At 35.8% G+C, this 21,020-nt stretch overlaps 5 protein-coding genes across 5 annotated transcripts; 3 read left to right on the plus strand and 2 right to left on the minus strand.

The window, feature by feature from the left end:
• Positions 1 to 841: 841 nt before the first annotated feature.
• Positions 842 to 2,366, minus strand: LOC104719581 (expansin-A22). Its single transcript, XM_010437525.3, has 2 exons — positions 2,071 to 2,366; positions 842 to 1,617 (listed from the first exon to the last, which is right to left on the minus strand). Exons 1-2 carry the CDS (start codon positions 2,336 to 2,338, stop codon positions 1,004 to 1,006), a joined length of 882 nt encoding a protein of 293 aa, XP_010435827.3. The 5' UTR covers positions 2,339 to 2,366; the 3' UTR covers positions 842 to 1,003.
• A 587-nt stretch (positions 2,367 to 2,953) lies between these two features.
• LOC104719582 (expansin-A24-like) lies at positions 2,954 to 4,382 on the minus strand. Its single transcript, XM_010437526.2, has 2 exons — positions 4,172 to 4,382; positions 2,954 to 3,839 (listed from the first exon to the last, which is right to left on the minus strand). The coding sequence occupies exons 1-2, from the start codon at positions 4,341 to 4,343 to the stop codon at positions 3,223 to 3,225; spliced, it is 789 nt and encodes a 262-aa protein (XP_010435828.1). The 5' UTR covers positions 4,344 to 4,382; the 3' UTR covers positions 2,954 to 3,222.
• Positions 4,383 to 7,308: 2,926 nt separating this feature from the next.
• Positions 7,309 to 9,681, plus strand: LOC104719584 (UDP-glucose 6-dehydrogenase 4). The gene is made up of 2 exons (XM_087469001.1): positions 7,309 to 7,557; positions 7,985 to 9,681. The coding sequence occupies exon 2, from the start codon at positions 7,999 to 8,001 to the stop codon at positions 9,439 to 9,441; it is 1,443 nt and encodes a 480-aa protein (XP_087325127.1). The 5' UTR covers positions 7,309 to 7,557; positions 7,985 to 7,998; the 3' UTR covers positions 9,442 to 9,681.
• Positions 9,682 to 14,209: 4,528 nt separating this feature from the next.
• Positions 14,210 to 15,269, plus strand: LOC104720613 (uncharacterized). The gene is made up of 2 exons (XM_010438495.2): positions 14,210 to 14,626; positions 14,747 to 15,269. Exons 1-2 carry the CDS (start codon positions 14,256 to 14,258, stop codon positions 15,021 to 15,023), a joined length of 648 nt encoding a protein of 215 aa, XP_010436797.2. The 5' UTR covers positions 14,210 to 14,255; the 3' UTR covers positions 15,024 to 15,269.
• A 1,018-nt stretch (positions 15,270 to 16,287) lies between these two features.
• LOC104719585 (histidine-containing phosphotransfer protein 3) lies at positions 16,288 to 18,456 on the plus strand. Its single transcript, XM_010437529.3, has 6 exons — positions 16,288 to 16,903; positions 17,469 to 17,599; positions 17,670 to 17,741; positions 17,832 to 17,903; positions 18,001 to 18,073; positions 18,163 to 18,456. Exons 1-6 carry the CDS (start codon positions 16,838 to 16,840, stop codon positions 18,214 to 18,216), a joined length of 468 nt encoding a protein of 155 aa, XP_010435831.1. The 5' UTR covers positions 16,288 to 16,837; the 3' UTR covers positions 18,217 to 18,456.
• Positions 18,457 to 21,020: the final 2,564 nt, after the last annotated feature.

Consider the following 21,020-nt stretch of genomic DNA (forward strand, 5'->3'; position numbering starts at 1 on the left):
AACAGTATGGACATCTCCTAAACACCTGAAATACTTCAAAATGCACAATGTATGCAAAGATGATGCTAGAACTACCTAAACATGCAAAGTGTATAAAGGAGACTAGAAAATGATGCAAAACAATAAGTTATCCTAGCTAAATGCATGATGCATATATGCTAAGGAGAGACAAAATATAGACATATCACTATATTAGTCCTTTCCACCCCGGTGAGAACGTCAGCTTTGTCCGCTTCTTTGCCACCAAATCCTCGAATGAAAGATGTGACCATCTTCCCTTCCATTGGCTTGCTCTTGGAAGTAGCTTTGATATGTCTTGATCTCACATGTTCCGGTAAGCTATCTAGCTTGTGGTCTATAGTTCTCAAACCCCTAATATAATTTGCTCCTATCTCTCTTTGTTGCTTTGTTGTTTTAAAATTTGGGGAATATCCTTCTATGTTATCTTTTAAGCTACCCTACTCTTCATGTATGTTACTCTTTTACTAGTGAATGATAACATCTGTTTTTTCCAAAAAAAAAAAAAAATAGAAGCCTCGATGATGAGAGTCTAAATCCATATGTAATTTTAAAAATATAATATATGTGACCGTAGAAACACTTAGAAAATACGTGTAAGAGTTATATTGCGTGTTATTATTGAGTTCATTGGGTTAATCTGAAGGATTTTTTTTTTTTTGCACAAACTCTTATTTAATATGATTGCATAGAATTAAATTATAGTTTTAATAGATTGTGATTGATTTACTTTAATTTCGTTTGGTTACAGAAAAAGGGGTTTAGCTCGGTTTCTGTTACGGTTTTTCGGTATTGAAAAATCAAAATATTGAATAGTTAGTACTTAGTATACAAATTTTAATCAGCTTTTATTTGGGTTTAATTACTTCAGATTATCTTTTTTGAGTTGCGGTTTTATTAATGTATTTTAAGTAACGTAAGGAGTATCCCCCTAATACATAATATTTGGTGGTATGCCACCGTTAACAAAACTCAAAGCATTCTCCTAAAAATTAATCCTTCCATCAAAAGTCTGTCCAAATCCCCAGTTCTTTGGCACCACATTCCAAAAATCTTTTGTAATCCCATCACTCGTCGTAACCCTGAACGATAAAGCTTGGCCGGTCAGTACAACACCAGTGGTCCAGTGTTGTCCCCAGTTCTTTCTCATTGTTATCCACCCTGTCTTGTTTCCCTTAACTTGCATGTACTTGATATCTCCGGCTCCTCCTACATTGTATGGCAAGATCATTAAGAAGTATTGGTTTCCTTGGGTTTCAAACTTGACACCACCGGTTTTCCTACAAAGAACACGTCTGTATCTAACTGGGACAACCCCAGCTTTGTACTTGGCGATCTTGAGGAACATGGCTAGGGAGAGATCAAAATGTTTCTGTGGTGGGTTGCACCAAATATCTGTGGTTTTGGTGTAATTTGGTGGACAGAAATTCGTAGCGGTGATCTTGATGGATCCGGGCAAACACCATTGTGGATCATTGGTGCACATGATCTCAAAACAAGCCCCGCATGTGTACCCGTCGTTGAAGAGTGCCGTGCTTAACGCTGCTGTGGCTAGACCATAGCCTTGTCTGAATAGATTACCGTATCCACAAGCACCCTCTATTGAATGTAAAAAGAAAAAAAAAAAGTGAGTACATATGTAATACCAAAGGAAATTTTTTTTTAAAGTAATTAAGAATTTAAGACTTTGTTTGTTTTTTTTTTTTTTTTGATTTTTTTTGAACAAAGAGATTGTTTGTTTACATGAGTTGGTTTTATGTTTATATATTGTCTTCAATTTTTGGGTAAAAAAGTTATGTTATCTTTATAATACTAAAAAATAAATTCTCTGGTGTTTATATGTAAACGAAAGAGAAGACCCTAGCTGGCAATTTGCATTATACTTTATAAATATACATATGAAAATGTAAATGCAATCGCAAATGAAAAAAAAAATAGCATTTAAGACATTCAATTCAATAATAAGATTCGTTGTAACCAAGAACGATATAATTTTAACAGAAAAAAAAAATGTAACTAAATATAAAAACTATTAATAGTATTTTAACTTACGTTGAGTGTCTCCACCATGGATGTCACCGTAAAATGTGGCTCGTGCATCATACCAATTAGTGTCGAATGACCTGCCTCTGGCTGAACCACTGATCTCGGGTGCCTCAGCTGTCTCGGGTACTTCGGCTACATGACCGTAACTCATGGCAATGGGCACGACCCACATCGCCATTATTATCATCAAAAATTCTACATAGATCAATTTTTCTGAGAGTTTCATGATTAATATACTATGTTTTGATTTATGATGAGTTTTGATGGGAGCCATTTGGGTGGGTGTATATATAAGTAGGGAGATGTTCAAAGAATTAGTAATTGTATTCAAGTTTATGTAGTCAATCTGTATCCTAATTTTGCCATTATGTAGTCAGCCAGATATTTAAATTCTTTTGCCATATATATTTGTATTTTGAATAAAATGGTTTGAAAAAAAATTTAATGTTGACTATTGACTAAGCTTTGGGTTTGGTCCAGTACTGATCTTGTTTCAGCATATGTTATTGATGGGAACCATCGTAACCTTCTTCAATATCTCTCGAAATGTGCATTGAAGCTTTTGATCTTTCGTAGTAAATCTGCATCCTGAGAACGTGTCGGATTTCGCACAACCTGGACCATTTCATTATGAACGCCATAATCTGACAAAGTCGAAGAAGAGTCTTATGTTTCGCTAACGTATAATCAAATAGTCAATTGTCAACATTAATTTGGGATTTAGTATCATTAGAGATCATATTGTAATTCCTGAAAATATATAATAAAACAAGTACTCTTCTACTTCGTCATTGTGTCCTATCAAATAATATTTAGCTATGGAAATCAAGATTTGTAGGAGCCATATTCGCAATCGTATGAAAGATGGCAAAAACAGAGATCTCATATCTTCCAAAAGTTTTGAATGTTATTGATCTTAAGCTTATTTTACATACATCCATAAGTCAATAAATAAAAAACAAAAGGTTTAGGAAATTGGTAACAAAGAAAACGTAAAAAAAAAAACAAGATTTTGATTAGAAATAGAAAATCATCGAATATTCGAATTCGTAAACCAATAACAATGAATTATTTTTAAAAATTGCAAGTAACCTACCAATAACCCTCCAGCTTCTTAATAGATTGCAAGCGTTAGCGAACAAGACTCAAATTCTTCTCCTAAAAGTTAATCTTTCCATCAAAGCTCTGTCCATTACATCCCCAATCTGGCGGTGTCACGTCCATAAAATCTTTCGTAACTCCATCACTTGTCGTGACCCTAAACGATAAACATTGTCCGGTCAACACAACACCACTGCTCCAAATCTGTCCCCAGTTCTTCTTCATTGGTATCCACTCGGTCCTTGTTCCCTTAATCTTCATGGCCCTGACATCTCCAGCTCCTCCCACATTGTACGGTAAGATCATTAGGAAATGAGGGTTTCCTTTGATTTCAAACTTGACGCCTCCGATTTTAGCACAAGGAAAACGTCTAAATTTAACCGGGACAACCCCAGCTTTGTACTTGGCGATTTTTAGGAACATTGGTTGTGAGAGATCAAAGTGTTTTTGTGGCGGGTTGCACCAACATTCTTTGGGTTTGGAGTAATCTGGTGGACAGAAGTTTGTAGCTGTGATCTTGATAGAGCCAGGCAAACACCATTCTGGAGCATTCGTGCACGTTATCTCGTAACAAGCCCCACACGTTGACCCGTTGTTGAATAGTGCCGTGCTTAGTGCTGCTGTCTCTAGACCATATCCTTGTTTGTGTAGATTACCATATCCACAAGCTCCCTCTAACAGATAGAAAAAAAGAAAAAGAAAAAAGCATGCATGCATTAGTTTAGAAACAAAACTAATATGCGTGTAGTTTAACGTTTGCATGTTCTAAGATGGGGTTTTCAATAATTTACTTATATTGGATTTTGTCATTTTCATTTAACAAAAGGTTAACAAGCTTTATTTTGAAAATTCTTACCGCAAACATATATAGGTGAACACAAAACTTTGCCAAACCAACCATATTAGTCTTAGCTAGTGGTCAAAGATTGAGTCCCATTTTACTACGTCTTATTTAACATTGTACATGTCTTGAAATTATTGAATTATTAGAATATGTTTAGCTTACGTTGAGTTTCTCCACCATTGATGTCACCGTAAAATGTGGCACGGCCATCAACCCAACCAGACTCGTGTGGGTGTGGGTGTGGGTGTGGCTCATGACCGTATGTGGGCACAATCCATATCACCATTCCCAGCATCAAAACGTCTGCATACATAAATAAGTTTAGGAGTTTCATGATTTTATCTCTCTGTTTTATTATATTTGTTAAATATTTATTGATGATTATTATTGATGAGAATGGAGGTATTTATATAGCAAGGTAGAGAGAATTTTGGGCTTCTCGATCGATGTTTGCGGGATTCAATTAAAATTCTACGATGTTGCTTATACCAAGGAGATATATAGTTTGTGGATTCTAGACATGAGTGGATTCTCCGAAATATCATTAAAGCTTTACCGTCAGGTATATAACGTTCAAAGTTGATGGTCCAGTACTAATTTATTTTTAAAATGTTTTTTTTATATATAGTACGATTTTTTAAATCCAAATACAACGTCTTGTACGTACGAATCATTCTGAATTTAGTTTTAATTTGTTCGAATTTTGTTTTTATTTCGAAAATTTAGGTTTTAACGGGACATATATAGAAATTATGGGTTTTCTTAGTTTTAAACTTGACAGACTCTCATCATCCCTCCCCAAAATTATTTTCTTTTAACGGGACATATATAGAAATTTATCACTACAATGTTGATATCAGTGATAAAAACTTGCAAAAAACAAAAAAGTCTTCATCGTTATATAGCCAAACATTTACTCTAATCAATATCATCCGACAAGGAATTCACACTGATAAATTAACAGAGTCGTAGTGAATGATAATATATATGTGGATTATATTTGGAATCTCATCTTTGATTAAGCATGAGAACAAGAAACAAGGAAGAAAGAGGTGAAAAAAGAGTGAGTGAAGAATCGTGAGATGAAGTAGTGAAGAAGAAGTGAATAAGTGTTTTGTGTCGTAGGAGGAAGAAGAAGGCCAATGGACCATTGCTTTAAGAGAAAACTAACGGTTCTACCACAATCTATACTAAGACTTAACACAACTACCACATTTGCAAATTCATTTTCCCGGCTACCATAAAGATAATTGAAAAAGATTAATATGTCCTTTCCATTACATACAGATCTCAATTTTTAATATATTTTTTTAATAGTTTATCATCTCCATACTTGTGTATGTGCTGTGTATGTGTCTATTCATTTTTCTTCTTCTACCTAAACTTCGTTCAAAAGCAATTCTCCGCCACACCGGAACGACCGAGCACCAAACATCCCAACTAAAAATCTGGATCAAAAAGAGATCTATTGCAATCAAAGAGAGATATCATGAGATGGAAGAACACTTAAAAAAGAAACTCAACTAGAGAGGTTCTCTTCGGCGCCAAAAGACAAGCTGGACAAAATAAGCGGATTCAGATCTAAGGTTAGCGGAAGAAAATTTAGCCGGAAAAAAAAAGATTCAGGTTTACCTAGTAGACAAGTTCCAAACTCTCCTAACTTGTCTATTTGAGATTATACTATCCTTTTTGAGAAAACTTTACCTAGTAGACAAGTTCCAAACATGACAAGTTTATAACTGCATAATTTTTCTAAGAACAATACCGGTTAATGGACATGTTTTATTTACAATTTGTCTACTAGTTAATATATTTGAAAAATGGACTAGTTCAAGCTAATAGACAAGTTTATATTTCGCAACTTGTCTATACAATTTACCTTGTCCATCAGACCAATTTTGTCTACTGCGTTATGCTGCTCTCATATCTCTAAACCAAAAAACACCTTACAAAGTCTACGTGTTCCCAGTTTTTTTTATTTAAATTACAAACTTTATTTTATGCTGACCCACAACCATTAGTGCACAAACTTTTGTGTCATAAAAGGACAGTATAATCTCAAATCTCATGACTTTTATATGAAGGATATATTAGTCATTTTATTCCAACTTGAAAGCTTAAATGTGGTAGTTCTCGAAAGAAACAAAAAATGTGGCATTTGGGAAAAGGTTTTAACTAAATGTGGTAGAATCAATAAAAATCCCTTGTTTTAATTAAGGAGAATGAGTTTAAGCTAAGAGGCTGAACAAAATCCAACAGAGACATGCAATATGGCATTATCCAATCCACCACATATATTCAACCAAAATATTAATCCATATGATTTTCTTAAATAACACATGCATAGTTTTTATACATCAGTAATGCACATAATTGAAGAAAACCAATAATAACCAATTAAGTTTATAGAACTCAGCCTAGTTGGTACTCGTTTCGGACAAATAAGGTTCGACCAACTCGGTTTCCAAAGGTTTCAAAACTAATATCCCGTTGTCATGAAATTTGGTTACCTATATCACCAAAATTAACTGTTTGACCATGTATATCACCAACATGCACCTATCGTTTTGATCAAATGTCGTAAGAGAAATTTCACGATTAAGTGTGCTTGAGCTTGAGCAATTTCAGGATGGGTGATTTTTAGGGATGTCATTGTCAGAACCGTTCAGATGACAAAACACGGGAAAATATTATGTGATGATTTATAAGATCGGTAAGCAAGTCTTTAAAGCATTTCAAACATAGCGAACCGTCTATTTAATAAGTGGTGAATCCACGGGCCGAGAGAAAACGTAGAATCCACTAAATAAGGTCATGGTCAAAGGGTTACAAGTAAATAAAGAAAATATATGACTGAATGTGACAATATATAGAAAAGCTGGGAAAGTAATAAGAAAAATGAGCATATCCAAGATTGACACTTTCTAAGTATATAAAACATAGGTATTGGGTTGAAAAAAAAAAAGTTAATTAGCATCAAACTCATTCTTCTACAAAATAAGAGATGAATGAGTTAAACAAATTTTCTTCATAATTTTTTTATTTTCCAACTTTTAAGTTAAATAGGTTAAATAAGTTGAATCATTTTTCTAACTTTTTTATTTGAATTGGTAAAATTTGAAAAACGCTCATTCAGCTTCTTAGTTTAAATTATCCATTTGCAGCCAGTTTCGAATATAACTCACATTGATGTAACCATCCCCGTTTCATGCTGCTTTTAGATATATATATCAATATTGTAAAATAACCTTTTTTTCATTTTTTGTATTACTATTCGAGTATTCGGATTCAAATCATGTGAGAGTTTTGGGGACAAGAGGTTTGATCAGCCGGCTCGTCCGTCGTGCATAGACATTAGACAGACTATGTGGAAGAAAAACGTGGAAGGACATTATCGTCATTTTAATTATCATTCCAACAAATTCTCCGTTTTACCCTTTTGCGTTTTAACTGAAACTCTCTTCTTCTATAAACTGTTGTTTCTTCTTTTTCTTCTTCTTCGTCTCTCAAGAGAAAACATTCAACTTCTTCACCACGAACCTTCGGAGGTAAACGTCGATCTCTCCTTTACAATTCTTGAGTTTTACGTTAGATATTTGTTTGTATTTTTTGTTTTCTCGCGAAATTGTAAGCTGAATCTGATCTGATCTCTCTTTTAAAAAATCGTTGAATCAACACATCACTCGTTTTTTGTTTTTTCTTGTTGTGGATTCTCGAAATGTATATAGATCCTGTGTGAATCGTGATCATTTTATGGTTTCTACGTATCGATTGTGTTTAGATCCGTGTGATTTGAGTAATTTTTGGATCTGATCGGATCATGACTAGTCATTTTTTTTTTGCACATTAAGTGTTCGACGTTTTGCTTACTACTATAAAATCCAGATCTGATCCGATTTTTTTCGACTTTTGTACATTAAGATCTGTTGTAGTTGTTCCTAGATGTGATCTTAATTTCGAGTTTTGGTTTTGCAGAGTTGATAAAAAAAATGGTGAAGATCTGTTGTATTGGAGCTGGATATGTTGGTGGACCAACAATGGCAGTGATTGCACTGAAATGTCCTGATATTGAAGTAGCTGTTGTTGATATCTCTGTTCCTAGGATCAACGCTTGGAACAGTGATCAGCTTCCCATTTACGAGCCAGGTCTTGAAGATATCGTTAAGCAATGCAGAGGGAAGAACCTTTTCTTCAGTACTGATGTGGAGAAACATGTTAGAGAAGCTGATATTGTCTTTGTCTCTGTCAACACACCCACTAAGACGACTGGTCTTGGAGCTGGCAAAGCTGCAGATCTCACTTATTGGGAGAGTGCTGCTCGTATGATCGCTGATGTCTCTGTTTCCGACAAGATTGTTGTTGAGAAATCGACTGTGCCTGTCAAGACAGCTGAAGCTATTGAGAAGATTTTGATGCATAACAGTAAAGGAATCAAATTCCAGATTCTTTCCAACCCTGAGTTTCTTGCTGAAGGAACTGCAATCGCTGATCTTTTTAACCCTGACCGTGTCTTGATCGGAGGCCGAGAAACCCCTGAAGGATTCAAAGCTGTTCAGACGCTTAAGGAGGTTTATGCCAATTGGGTTCCTGAAGACCAAATCATCACAACAAATCTCTGGTCTGCGGAGCTTTCTAAGCTAGCTGCAAACGCTTTCTTGGCTCAGAGGATTTCATCAGTCAATGCCATGTCTGCTCTCTGTGAATCCACCGGTGCTGATGTCACTCAAGTGTCTTACGCTGTTGGTACTGATTCAAGAATCGGTTCCAAATTCTTGAACGCTAGTGTTGGATTCGGTGGTTCTTGTTTCCAGAAGGACATTCTGAATCTCGTCTACATCTGTCAGTGCAATGGTCTTCCAGAAGTTGCGGAATACTGGAAACAAGTGATCAAGATCAATGATTACCAAAAGAACAGGTTCGTGAACAGAGTCGTCTCCTCTATGTTCAACACTGTCTCCAACAAGAAGGTTGCCATCCTCGGATTCGCATTCAAGAAAGACACAGGTGACACAAGGGAAACACCTGCCATTGATGTGTGTAAAGGTCTGTTAGGAGACAAAGCGCAAATCAGTATCTATGATCCTCAAGTCACAGAGGAACAGATTCAGAGAGACCTTTCGATGAAGAAGTTCGATTGGGACCATCCGCTTCACTTGCAGCCTATGAGTCCAACCACAGTGAAACAAGTGAGTGTGACTTGGGACGCATATGAAGCAACAAAAGACGCACATGCGGTCTGCGTTCTGACAGAGTGGGATGAGTTTAAGGCGTTAGATTACCAGAAGATTTACGACAATATGCAGAAACCTGCTTTCATCTTCGATGGAAGAAACGTTCTGAATGTTGACAAGTTAAGAGAGATTGGTTTCATCGTTTACTCCATTGGTAAGCCACTTGACGCATGGCTCAAGGACATGCCTGCCTTTGTCTAATAACAAGACAAAAACCTGATCTTGTGTCTTCCTTCAATGTTTGTGCTTTTTTTGCTTCATTTTCATATATACTTTTAGTCTCAAGGCTCCATTGTTGAAGTCCTGAGGAGTTCATTTTACATTTTACAGTGTGTTTCTTATGTAAGCTCTCTTAATTGTGTTTGTCAGAAGACTTTGTATTCGATGCGGTTGCAACATTTTTGTTGTTTTCTTAGAAAAGCAATAAAATAAATTTTACTAGTTTTTTTTATTCAAAATCAGATATATTAAACTTATTTGTCAAAGTCTAGGATTCAAATCCCAATTATTGCAGATTTGTGTATTATAATCTCTTTAGATCGGATCTGAAAACACTGAAACAACATTTCTCTACCTAATTAAGATAACCAGAGACTTGAGTTACAAGTACCAATTTTCGAAACCATTTAAAAGACATGGCTCCGAGACAATATTAAACTTTTTTCTGTTAAAATGTTTTTTTTTCTTGTGGTAAATTCACAATTGTGATTTGTGCATAAGATCTAGTGACTAGTGAGAAGTATTGTAGTGAAAGTGTGTAATGGGTGAAACGTGGGACAGAACATGCGAGTCCGTGCAGGTCGCAGAGTAGTTGCTTTGCACGTAATTATTGTAAGTTGTAACTCATCAGTGTCATAATGATATATCTACTCCTTTGATTGTGTAGCAGTATAATTCAAACTATGTTTTAATATTTACATTATCAAATTTTATACTCATTCCTTTTCAAAATAGAAGATGTATTAATAAAATTTAACATATGATAAAAAAAAACTGCATATTAATAATCATAACATATTAAATTAAAATTATTTATAATTTACGATGGAAACTTGAAAATATCTTATAATATGCTACAAAAAAGTTTCTCTAAAACATCTTATATTATAAAAAGGATGAAGTATAACGTAAAAATATTTTCATCACAAAATTTTAAGGTCTCACATATTTCATGGTGCATGCATGTTAAAATAATTGTATTTTAATTAATTACCAATCATTTCTTTACTGTACTTACTTCGTAATATATATATTTAAAAAATGTATAGATTTTGTTTGTTTCAAAATTGTGATTATTATTGAAATGATTTTCATTTTATTGTTTAAAAATATATTCTTAGAATTTCTTTGTATGGCATACTTTTAACTAAAGCATCATATATTTTGAAAGAATCAGAATATTTATTTGAGTGTGAGTCTGTGACATCTACGCAAAACCAGATTATTAAAAGTGACACCCCGGTTTCAGAGACTTGCGGAGAGGTTTAAAATAGTTGATTTGGCCACCTACGTCACTAAAGTGCACTTATATTTTCAGTCAAGGGTCCTAAGAGAACTCCAGAGTTAAGCGTGCTTGAGCTGGAGTAGTCTTAGGATGGGTGACCATCCGGAAAGTGAATGTCGAAATTGTGCAAGTGAAGACAAAACACAGGGAAAAATCATGTGGTGATTTGTAGGGACGATAACAAGTCTTTAAAAAGCTCTCGGACGTAGCAAACCGGCCATCGGATATTGATGGGCTCACGGGCCTAGTGAGAAGACGTGAGGCTCATTGAGGAAAGTGGGCCCATAGACTGGGATTGGACATAGGGCCTACTGAGAGGTGGCGATCATGGCGTTACATTGAAAATGCAAATGTGATATCTAAATTACCATAAAAAAAATCGAAAAACACTACAATTTTTTTAAAATTAAAATATCATCCATTACTTCTTAGGCTCACAAAATCCATGAGCTCAAGTTTTGGGTTTCTCATGGATTATGTGGTATATCTTGAAAGCATATAATGCAAAGGATTTTGAGAATCTATCGGAGCGTCCTCATGAGGTAGTTTGATTAGCGGAAAGTGAGGCGGTAGCTTGGGCTCATGCTCGGGCTGAGGAGGGGGAAATTGCTTGTTTTGCCCCCGATCCCTCGCCCGGGAGTGAAACAATGCGACCCATTTTTATATATAATAATAATATATAATTAAGCATCACATACTACTTAATTAAACCAACCAAACTACAATTCAACAATAAACTAATAACAACTAATATGCATAGCGGAAACATACCAACAATACATAACCAACATATCATCAATACTATAACATTCCTAACCATTCTATCCGACAACCTAGCATATCTCTATCCAAAGTTCCAACATCAATGACATAACCATAACACAATAAGCGAGACCCTAGATCATCCTCCTCCTCATCGCCATGATTACACATCACATACCTGCACAACACAAACAACAAGTAAGATGCGTAATTGTTATCACAAATACGTAGTGAGGCAATCCTCCCATCTACTGGGCTATACGCACAAGCAACTGAGATTCAAATGTTAAGCAACTCAAACAACACAACAAACTAGGAAAAATAGGCGTCAGACAAGTTGGTGTCGACTGACACCAAAATGGTATCGATCGACACTGACTCCGCAGACACGCCTTGCTCGAACCTGATAATTGAATCTCCGATTCTAACCACCTCCAATCCGTCCCAAAACTCGCCCAAAGGCCACAGGAGAATAATGGAACCATATAGCATCCAACACAAACAAGAAAAAAACACCACAATAACACAAAACAAGCAAAACACAAGAGATCTCAGGCTTATATCAGCCATGGTCATGCACTCACCTCTTTGCAGGAAGTTTCTGACCCAAACTAATGAATCCAACACCTTAGAAGGCTCCTCCTTCGTTCCTAGCACAAGATCTTCACTTCCCAGCAACATATCTCCCAAAACAGGACAAGAATCACCACTATCTCTCAATAACACTCTCTCTTCTCCCTTTTCTCTCTAGACGGCACAAAGTGACTTTCCTGAAACCCTCAGGTCAACTTCTCACATATATATCCCGGTTTGGAATTCCGCTTACACCAAACCACTCCAATTCGACGATTTAAAACGATCTGGTCGAACCAGAAATTGCTGGTGTCGATCGACACTCCCCTAATGATTTAACACATCCACTTTCACAAATCATTTCCCGGATAAAACCTTTGGATAGATTACCTGAAAAAAATCGATCATAGATTTTAATGTTGCCTTTTTGGGTTCGATTACCCGGATATCTACTCTTCTCAATTTTTTTATATATTTTGGATTATAGAGGTAACTAGATTTTAACCCGCGGTACACCGCGGGACAATTTTTTAAAAAATAATAACATTTTAATTTTTATTTGTTTTTTATATTTAGTTTGTTTTGTTTAGTTAAATAATAATTTTGTTTGAATTATCAATTATTAGAACAATAATAGGGGAAATAAATACATAAATATGTAATTTATAAGCTATTATCGGATTAAATCACAATTTTACCAATGATTTAATTGTTTTACAAAATATTAGTTAAATTATCCTGATTTAATATGTCTAATATTCTTATATTAGTGGTATTGACCAAATAATTAAATGAAAATTTAACCCGTGTTTCAAAACCAAATTAATAATATTTTATATTTATAATAATGTTAATTCAAACCGTCATGTTAATAACATATCCCGCCATATAACAACAAACCGTCATATTAGTGGTTTAACCCATGTTTCAAAACCGTCATATTAGTGGTTTTGGTTGTGGTGTTGTGTTTCGTTTGTGAATTTGATATTTATACATGGAAAATGTTTGATGAGCAAGGAGTTTAAGATCCCTAGCAATAAAAGAGAGATTTTAGTGTTTTCCTATTTGAGTTGATAGCATTATCGCAGAATAATATTCAGTTTGTTAACGCGATATATACTATATTAAATATATTTCTTGATGCTTAAATTAAATATACTCGATTATTGAGTTTCTAAAGTGAACTTTATTAACATTATAATAATTATTGCGATTGTAATCATTTGTTAATCAAATTCAGCTGTCATTTAAATTTAAGAGATCATACAATCTCTAAAGATCTATTAAAATAGGTTTGGAGATTTTTATGGGATTAAAAATTAAATGCGTATAGTTGTTTTTGGAAAAATCAAAATATATAGATGTTTTCAAGTTATTTATGGCAATAAACGTATCAAATTAGGTCGATTTAAATAGTTCCATTAAATGCGTTTCCAAGAATTGTTATTTTAGGAAAATAATTAGGGGTTAATGTTGTAAATAAAACAAATTAAATAGCCACAACTTCAAGGGCATAACACAAAATGTACTTCAAAAATAATAATATAGATTTTAAAAAACTAAGCATAAAATGGTAATTTTGAGATTTTAATTAGATATCCACTTATAAAAAATATTTACTCATGAACTTAAATTTAAAAAAAAAAATACTGTATAGATGAATATAAATAATATGAACTTTAATATTTTATATAAAATAAATAATTTCTCTTAATAACAAATAAAACTGATAGAAAAGAATTTTCGCCATAAAAAGTTGAAAACTTCAAATCTAATTTGATACAAATTTTGATTTAATTGGAAACTTATGAAAAAATGGTAACACGCCCAAAATACACCTTTTCACAGTATCAACAAAAATACATTTATGGAAGGTAATATTATTTTCCGCTTTCACATATTTTATGGCTTTTTGAATCAAATCAAATTTTCTTGCACTAATCGAAACTTTAAAGCATAACTTATTAAAGGTAAGGAATCTGTACAAAATGAAAAATTACCAAAAAAACAAATAAAAAAACAAGATATGCACTTGTCAAAAAAAAAAAATAAGAAATAAGCTCTTTAACAGTTTATTGCTGTAAAATTAACATTGACACAAAGAACAATAAATAGTTTGTGTGTGTAATGTACTAATGTATATAGTTTCTCTCAGTCTTGCTCTCTGCGTTTCAAAATGGAGAAAGAAGCATTAGTACCCAAACTCACCTCTGTATCACGGACGCCTACACTAAAAAGGTATGTTCTGTTGATCCTCAAAAGATTGGCCTTCTTGGTCCTTCTCTCTTTCGTCATTGCCGCGATGGTCTATTGCCTTATCGCAGCGTATGAACAACAAAAAGAAATAGAAAATTATGTCCCAAATATTACAATACCTTCTATGGATTTCACGGTTCTTAATATAACCGAGACTAGTCTTAGTTTAAAATGGAATTTATTGATAAGGATCCCTAGAGATCTTCCTGGTTGGTATATGTGTCTCAGGGGAGATTTTAAGTTTTTCATACTATACAAAGGTGTGACCATCGCTACTTCATCCATAGAGAGGTTAATTACGTTCACTTTTTTTTTCATTATATACTCCTATGTTTTAGAAAATTTTATAACTTGATTTAGCTTGTTTGGTCACATGTTTTTTTTGTTTAATTCATCTTCATGGTCGATCAGTTACAATCTAATACCACGGTGGGCTCAGCTGATTAGTGTTTCATCGATTACTTCCGAGGAAGGTATGGACAGTGTGATTATGAAAGATATTATGGAGGGTATTAAGGAGATGGGTGAAATACGGTTCGGATCGCGGTTGCTTCTTCCGGATTGCAGATATGGGACGAGTGCAAAGATGAACTATGCGTGTGATGAAGCCATGTTACGTTTCGAGTCTGGCTCTCTCAGGAATGCAACTTTGTTTGGAAACCTCCCTATCTGCCGCTACCTTCGCTAAAGTATACTTTTCGTGATCAATATTTAGCATTTCCAATATATTTTACACCTTATTTCCTCAATCATTATACGAATCTTTCCCCATCATTTTTTACTATATATGCCAAGTAGTGTATTTTCTAACTAAATATTGGCCCCTATTGGTAACGGCTGTTACTTATGGCCGTAAAAACTTTAACTTTTAAAATTTAGCTGTAGATGCTTTGACTGTAGAAACTTTAACTGTTAAAATTTGATTGGTAACAAATACTTTTAAGGTGTGAATGGTTGCAGCGGTTGGGGCGGACAAATCCATCTGCGGATCATACCGCTTTTTATTTACCATTCATCATATGTAGTCCGCAGTGGTGCGGTCTATAGAAAACAGAAACAAAACCGCAGCGGACCAACTGCAGACCGTTTTTCTTTACAAATAGAGTAGGACCGCTGCGGTCTGTTGTCCACACTTAAAACAGGACGGTCTGATCCGCAGACGGATTTGTCCGCCCCAACCGCAGTTACCAGACCCTTAAAACTGAAGCTGTTATTTTTATTATTAAAATGATGATATTGAAAATAAAATTAATTATTATTGAAATGGATCTTAAAAGAAGGAGAAAAAAATAAGAATAATTAATGTGTAAAAATAATTTATGTAAAATTTATATATAAACTTTTGGAGAGCTTTTAAATATAATAGGGAGAGAAAAAAAATAAAGTTTTATATTTGTTTAGTTTTAAAGCCTGGTTTTGACGCTTTAAAAAATTTGAGAAAACAAAGAACGAAAAAAAAAATGATTTACAAAGCTTTAAAAAAAATAAAAGTAAAAAAAATATGATTGGCAAATAAATACCTGTCAAGGCTTAAATTTTTTTTAAAGTCTACCAATCAGGGCCTTATAAATTTGTTGATGTACCCAATAGTGGACAAGACCAATGTTTCATTTTAATGTTGGGCGGCCCTCGTCATACGGACACCTTCAAGTAGGAGGTATACAACGCCTCATATTGCTTCAGCTTAGCAAATCATATACAATAGGAAGATTTGTGCACTCCTCACCCATAAATGCCCGCCCCTAATCAAAAGTTCTTTCTTTGGATCTCTTACCTTGGATTGGTTACCAAATAAACCCGGACAGGCCTCCTTAATTTGGCCTTACTAGTTACATTTGGATCGATTACCGGTTTAAAACCGACTTGCCTGGCCTTACTACCGAAAACTACTCAAACCAAAGTAAAAACTACTCAAACCAAGGTAAAAACTACTCAAATTTTTTTCATATGTCAAGTTGATGAGTATGTGATTCTCTCTAAAGCTCGGTAAGAGAATCATCAAACCAAGAGTGTTGTCCACAAGGTAAGATAGGCTCATAGGAAATTCTCTATTATATATTTCTCTCTGTGTCTCTGTCTAATAGAGAAATCTTCCAGCGTGAGAGATTCGTAATCTTGGTGTCAGTGGTTTGAAATCACCTAACGTTGAAAATGTAACATAAACGCAGAGAATGTAAATGAGTGAATGAATCAATCATGTGTCATGAATGAGAGATGAGAGATTCCATTATTCATGGCCTAAATCAATGTTTCTTCTCCCACTTCTAAAAAGGTTGTCTTTTGTGACAACTAATCATATTCTAAATCCCTTCTCTTTTTTATGGGAAAAGGTTTTGTATTTCTTTATTTATTTATCTCCAGATTTGATGATCTGTAAGAATCTCTCTTTTATTGGGATTGCAATTTCGAAAGTCCAAAACTTTAGCCAACTCTGTTTTTTTTTTCTTTTCTTTCATTAATCAAATATCAAACTTCACATCTCCTCCTTCTCTCTGTTTCGCCATGGACACTCTCATTGCTCAGTTACAGAGACAATTTCGTGATTACACCATTTCTCTCTATCAGCAGGTAAATTTTAGCATCTGCCCTTAAGAGATTCAGGATAAAAGTGATTACTTTTCTTGTGAAGGGAACTCAGAAATTGTGATTTTAAGTTTCAAAGGTGTCTCCTTTTCAGTTTTTTTTTAGGGCTCTAATTGAAGCTTCTAAATTGGAAATTGGAGATTCTAGGAATTGGGTTTTGTGTTTGTGTGAAATGGGTTATAGTCTCCTTCTTTAAAGTTGTCTCCTTTTTAGAGATGGCTCTCTACAGTTTCCAGGGTTCTTACTGAAGCTTGTATATGGCAATTGGGGATTTTAGGAAATGGGTTAGTCTCTATTTTCTCAAAGTTTTCTCCTTTTTAGAGATGGCTCTCTGCTGTTTTTAGGGTACTTCTTGAAGCTTGTATTTGGAAATTGGGGATTTAAGAATTGAGTTTAGTGTTTATGAAATGAGTTTTTTCAAAGTTGTCTCTCTGCTGGTTTTAGGATTCTTATTGAAGCTTATCTATTGGGGGAATTGAGGCTTTTAAGAATTGAGTTTAGTGTTTGTGAAAATGGGTTTCTGAGATTTTTTATCTTTTGGTTTGTGAAGGGGTTTCTGGATGATCAATTCACTGAATTGAAAAAGCTGCAAGATGAATGTAGTCCTGATTTTGTGGCTGAGGTTGTTACTCTTTTCTTTGAAGACTGTGAGAAGCTTATCAGTAATATGGCTAGAGCTTTGTAAGTGTTTTCCTTATCATTCTTTTACTAGTTTTATGATTGTTTAATGATTGTTCATATATATATTCAGAGATCAGACAGGAAATGTTGATTTTAAGCTGGTGGGTTCTAGTGTTCACCAACTCAAAGGTAGTAGCTCAAGGTATGTTTCGTTGATGGGTACGATCTCAGTCTTGTTGTCTAAATCTTGGATCTAGTCTCAATGAAGAGCTCCTTTCTTGTTTTTATGAAGTGTTGGCGCCAAGAAAGTCAAAGGTCTTTGTGTTACCCTCAAGGACTGCTGCGACTCTCAGAACTTTGAAGGGTCAGCTTTCTTTTTTTCCGGACCTTGTATAGGAGAATCTCATATTTCTTCTAATGTTACATATGATTGCTGAGACTAATTGGTCTAGGTGTTACAGGTGTGTGAGATGTTTGCAGCAGGTGGATATCGAGTACAAGACATTAAGGGCAAAACTTCAAGATCTGTTCAATGTGAGTGAAAAGCTTATGTGAATTCTTGTCAGTTTCTTGCTTTCGGATTTCATGAATTATTCCTGCATTTTTTTTTTGTTTTGTTGCAGCTTGAGCAACAGATTGTCCAAGCTGGTGGTAGAATCCCTCAGGTGGATATATAAAAACTAGACTGGTCAAGAACAGAACAAACAAGATGATGGTGATGATCCGTTTGCATTCTTCAGGCACTACTAATACTTGGATTTGTTGTTTAGAAAAAAGACTCTTTAGAATGTGTGGTAAAGAGAGGTGATTGTTTCTTCATAGATCAGTATTATGTAACTTTTGATATCATCTATTTTAACTCATGAATCTTGATGGTGATCTTATTCTGAATAGTATGAATTTGCATCTTGTAAGAACATATGAACAACAAACCAAGAATGATGCTAGAAACAGGATCATCATAAAGTATCACAGCTGTCCCCAGAGAAACTTGAAACCGTCACAATAGTGGTAAGGGGACACACCAAGAAGAAAGCTAAAACCAAAGTGGAACCGTTCAGCCAATGTTAACATTTCAACGACACAAAAGTTATCTTCTTTGATTGACTCAAGTCATAACCGATAATAGGTCAGACCATCTTTTAGTGGCAATGGAGGAGAGAACATTGAACTTCTTTTTCGAAGCTGGAATTCACGCTTGTGTTTATTTCTTCCCGTGTGACTGACATTTTCGATAACTTGTGCTTCTTCCTTTCTTTACTGCCCTCTGAAGATGAGTCTTCTCCATTCTCAGTAAGACTTTCTCCTTTCTCTTAATCAATCTTTAAAAAATTATTTCTCCTTGTGATGCGGAGCGAAAGGTGGTGGCAGCGGTGAGAAACAGAAGCGGAAGTGATGCTCTGTTTTGTGATGGTAAAACAGAGCAAACGGGAGAGGAGAGGCGAACAAGCGGATCGGAACAGTGAGTGAGAGTCCTCCTCTCAGGAGTTGTGTAACGACTCACGAAACTTGATCCTAATCTAAGAAGATAAAGCCAAATAAAACCCAAAGTTATCCTAGATAAAACGAAATCAAAAGAAATAAAAACCAACACCGACTCTTTCTTGATGGGCACGCAAACGACTACTAAGGCCCATCAGAAGAACAATGGCCGCTACATCAGGTCTCCCCAGGTGGGAGAGGATTCGCCCTCGAATCCACGGCCTCATTGTCACCACGGAACGGAGACAGGTGCTTAACATTGAACACATCCGAGGTACGCAAATGAGGAGGCAGCTTCACACGATAGGCATTGTCGTTAATTCGTTCCAAAACTTCAAGGGGACCTATCTTACGCGACTTGAGCTTATTGTACTCACGAGCAGGAAAACGTTCCTTAGTGAGAACCACCCATACCAAGTCGCCCGGTTGAAAGACCAAGGCACGACATTTCACATCGACAACTTCCTTGTACTTCGCCTGAGAGACTTCCAAATTGTCTTGAGCTTGTTTATGGAGCGACTGCTAATGATCGACGAAATCGATAGCCTGGCCATGAAAACGATCACGATCAGGAAGAGTGGTAAGATCCAGCAAACAACGAGGGAGAATACCGTACACCACGCGAAACGGAGCAAAGCCAAGACTTCGGTTCGAGGCGTGGTTATGCGCAAATTCTGCCTGACAAAGCTTGGTATCCCAACTATTAATATTGTCACCCACCAAGCACCGAAGCAAATCGCCCAATGAACGATTAACCACCTCTGTTTGACCGTCAGACTGTGGGTGATAAGCAGAGCTCATGTCCAAGCTAGTACGAAGTAGTTTCCACAAGGACCTCCAAAAATGGCTTAGAAAACGTGTATCGCGGTCACACACAATGTACAACGGCAGACCATGCAAGCGATATATCTCACGAAAGAGCAGAGAGGCCACAATAATAGCATCGGTGGTCTTTTTGCAGGAAATAAAATGAACCATCTTTGAGAAACGGTCAACCACAACAAAAATGGAATCATTACCTCGTTGAGTACGAGGGAGTCCCAAAACAAAGTCCATGCTCAGGTCAGTCCAAGTTTGGGAAGGCACCGGAAGTGGCATATACAACCCTGCATGGAGGCTTTGCCTTCGGAAGTCTGACAAACACGGCAACGTTCAACAAAGGGTTCAACATCTCGGCGAAGTGACGGCCAATAATACGACGCCAAGACGAGGTGGAGGGTACGGTCACGACCCACATGACCTTCATTGTGGAGTTCCTGAACAATCTGTAAACGCAAACTGCATTCAAGGACACATAAACGCAAACTGCATTCAGGGACACATAAACTCATCAGAGAGACCACTGTCCGCTTCCAAAAATATACTCCCAAAGAAAGGATCAGACTGGTACATATTAGCAAAGGTAGCAAAACCAGGGGCTACCGTATACATAGTACCAAGGAGGCAGTGACGCCTACTCAAAGCGTCGACGACACGGTTTGTGGCTCCGGATTGGTGGCGTATCGAAAAAGTAAACTGTTGTAAAAATGCAATCCAGGAGGCATGACGGGACGAAACGTTCACCTGACTATCCAAGTGTCACAGGGCATCATGGTCCGTAAAGAGAATGAAGTCGCGGTGAACCAGATAATGACGCCAATGCTTAATGGCCTGAACAATAGCGTAAAACTCCATGTCGTAGGTATTGTACCGTGAACGCGCACCAGCCAATTTTTCACTAAAATAAGCCACCGAACGGCCTTGCTGACTAAGCACAGCACCAATGCCCACCTTCGAAGCATCACAATGCAGCTCAAATGTTAGAGAAAAATCCGGTAATACAAGGATTGGAGCAGAAGTCAGCTTATCCTTGATCAATGAAAACGCATGGTCAGCTTCTGGAGTCCATTCAAACTTAACACTCTTCATGAGACTTGTAATAGGTGCCATAACCGTGCTAAAGTTGGGAACAAAGCGTCTATAAAAAGTGGCCCACCCGTGAAAACTGCGGACATCAGAC

Source organism: Camelina sativa, chromosome 10, assembly GCF_030686135.1.
Source record: "Camelina sativa cultivar CO46 ecotype springtype chromosome 10, ASM3068613v1".
NCBI lineage: Eukaryota > Viridiplantae > Streptophyta > Magnoliopsida > Brassicales > Brassicaceae > Camelina > Camelina sativa.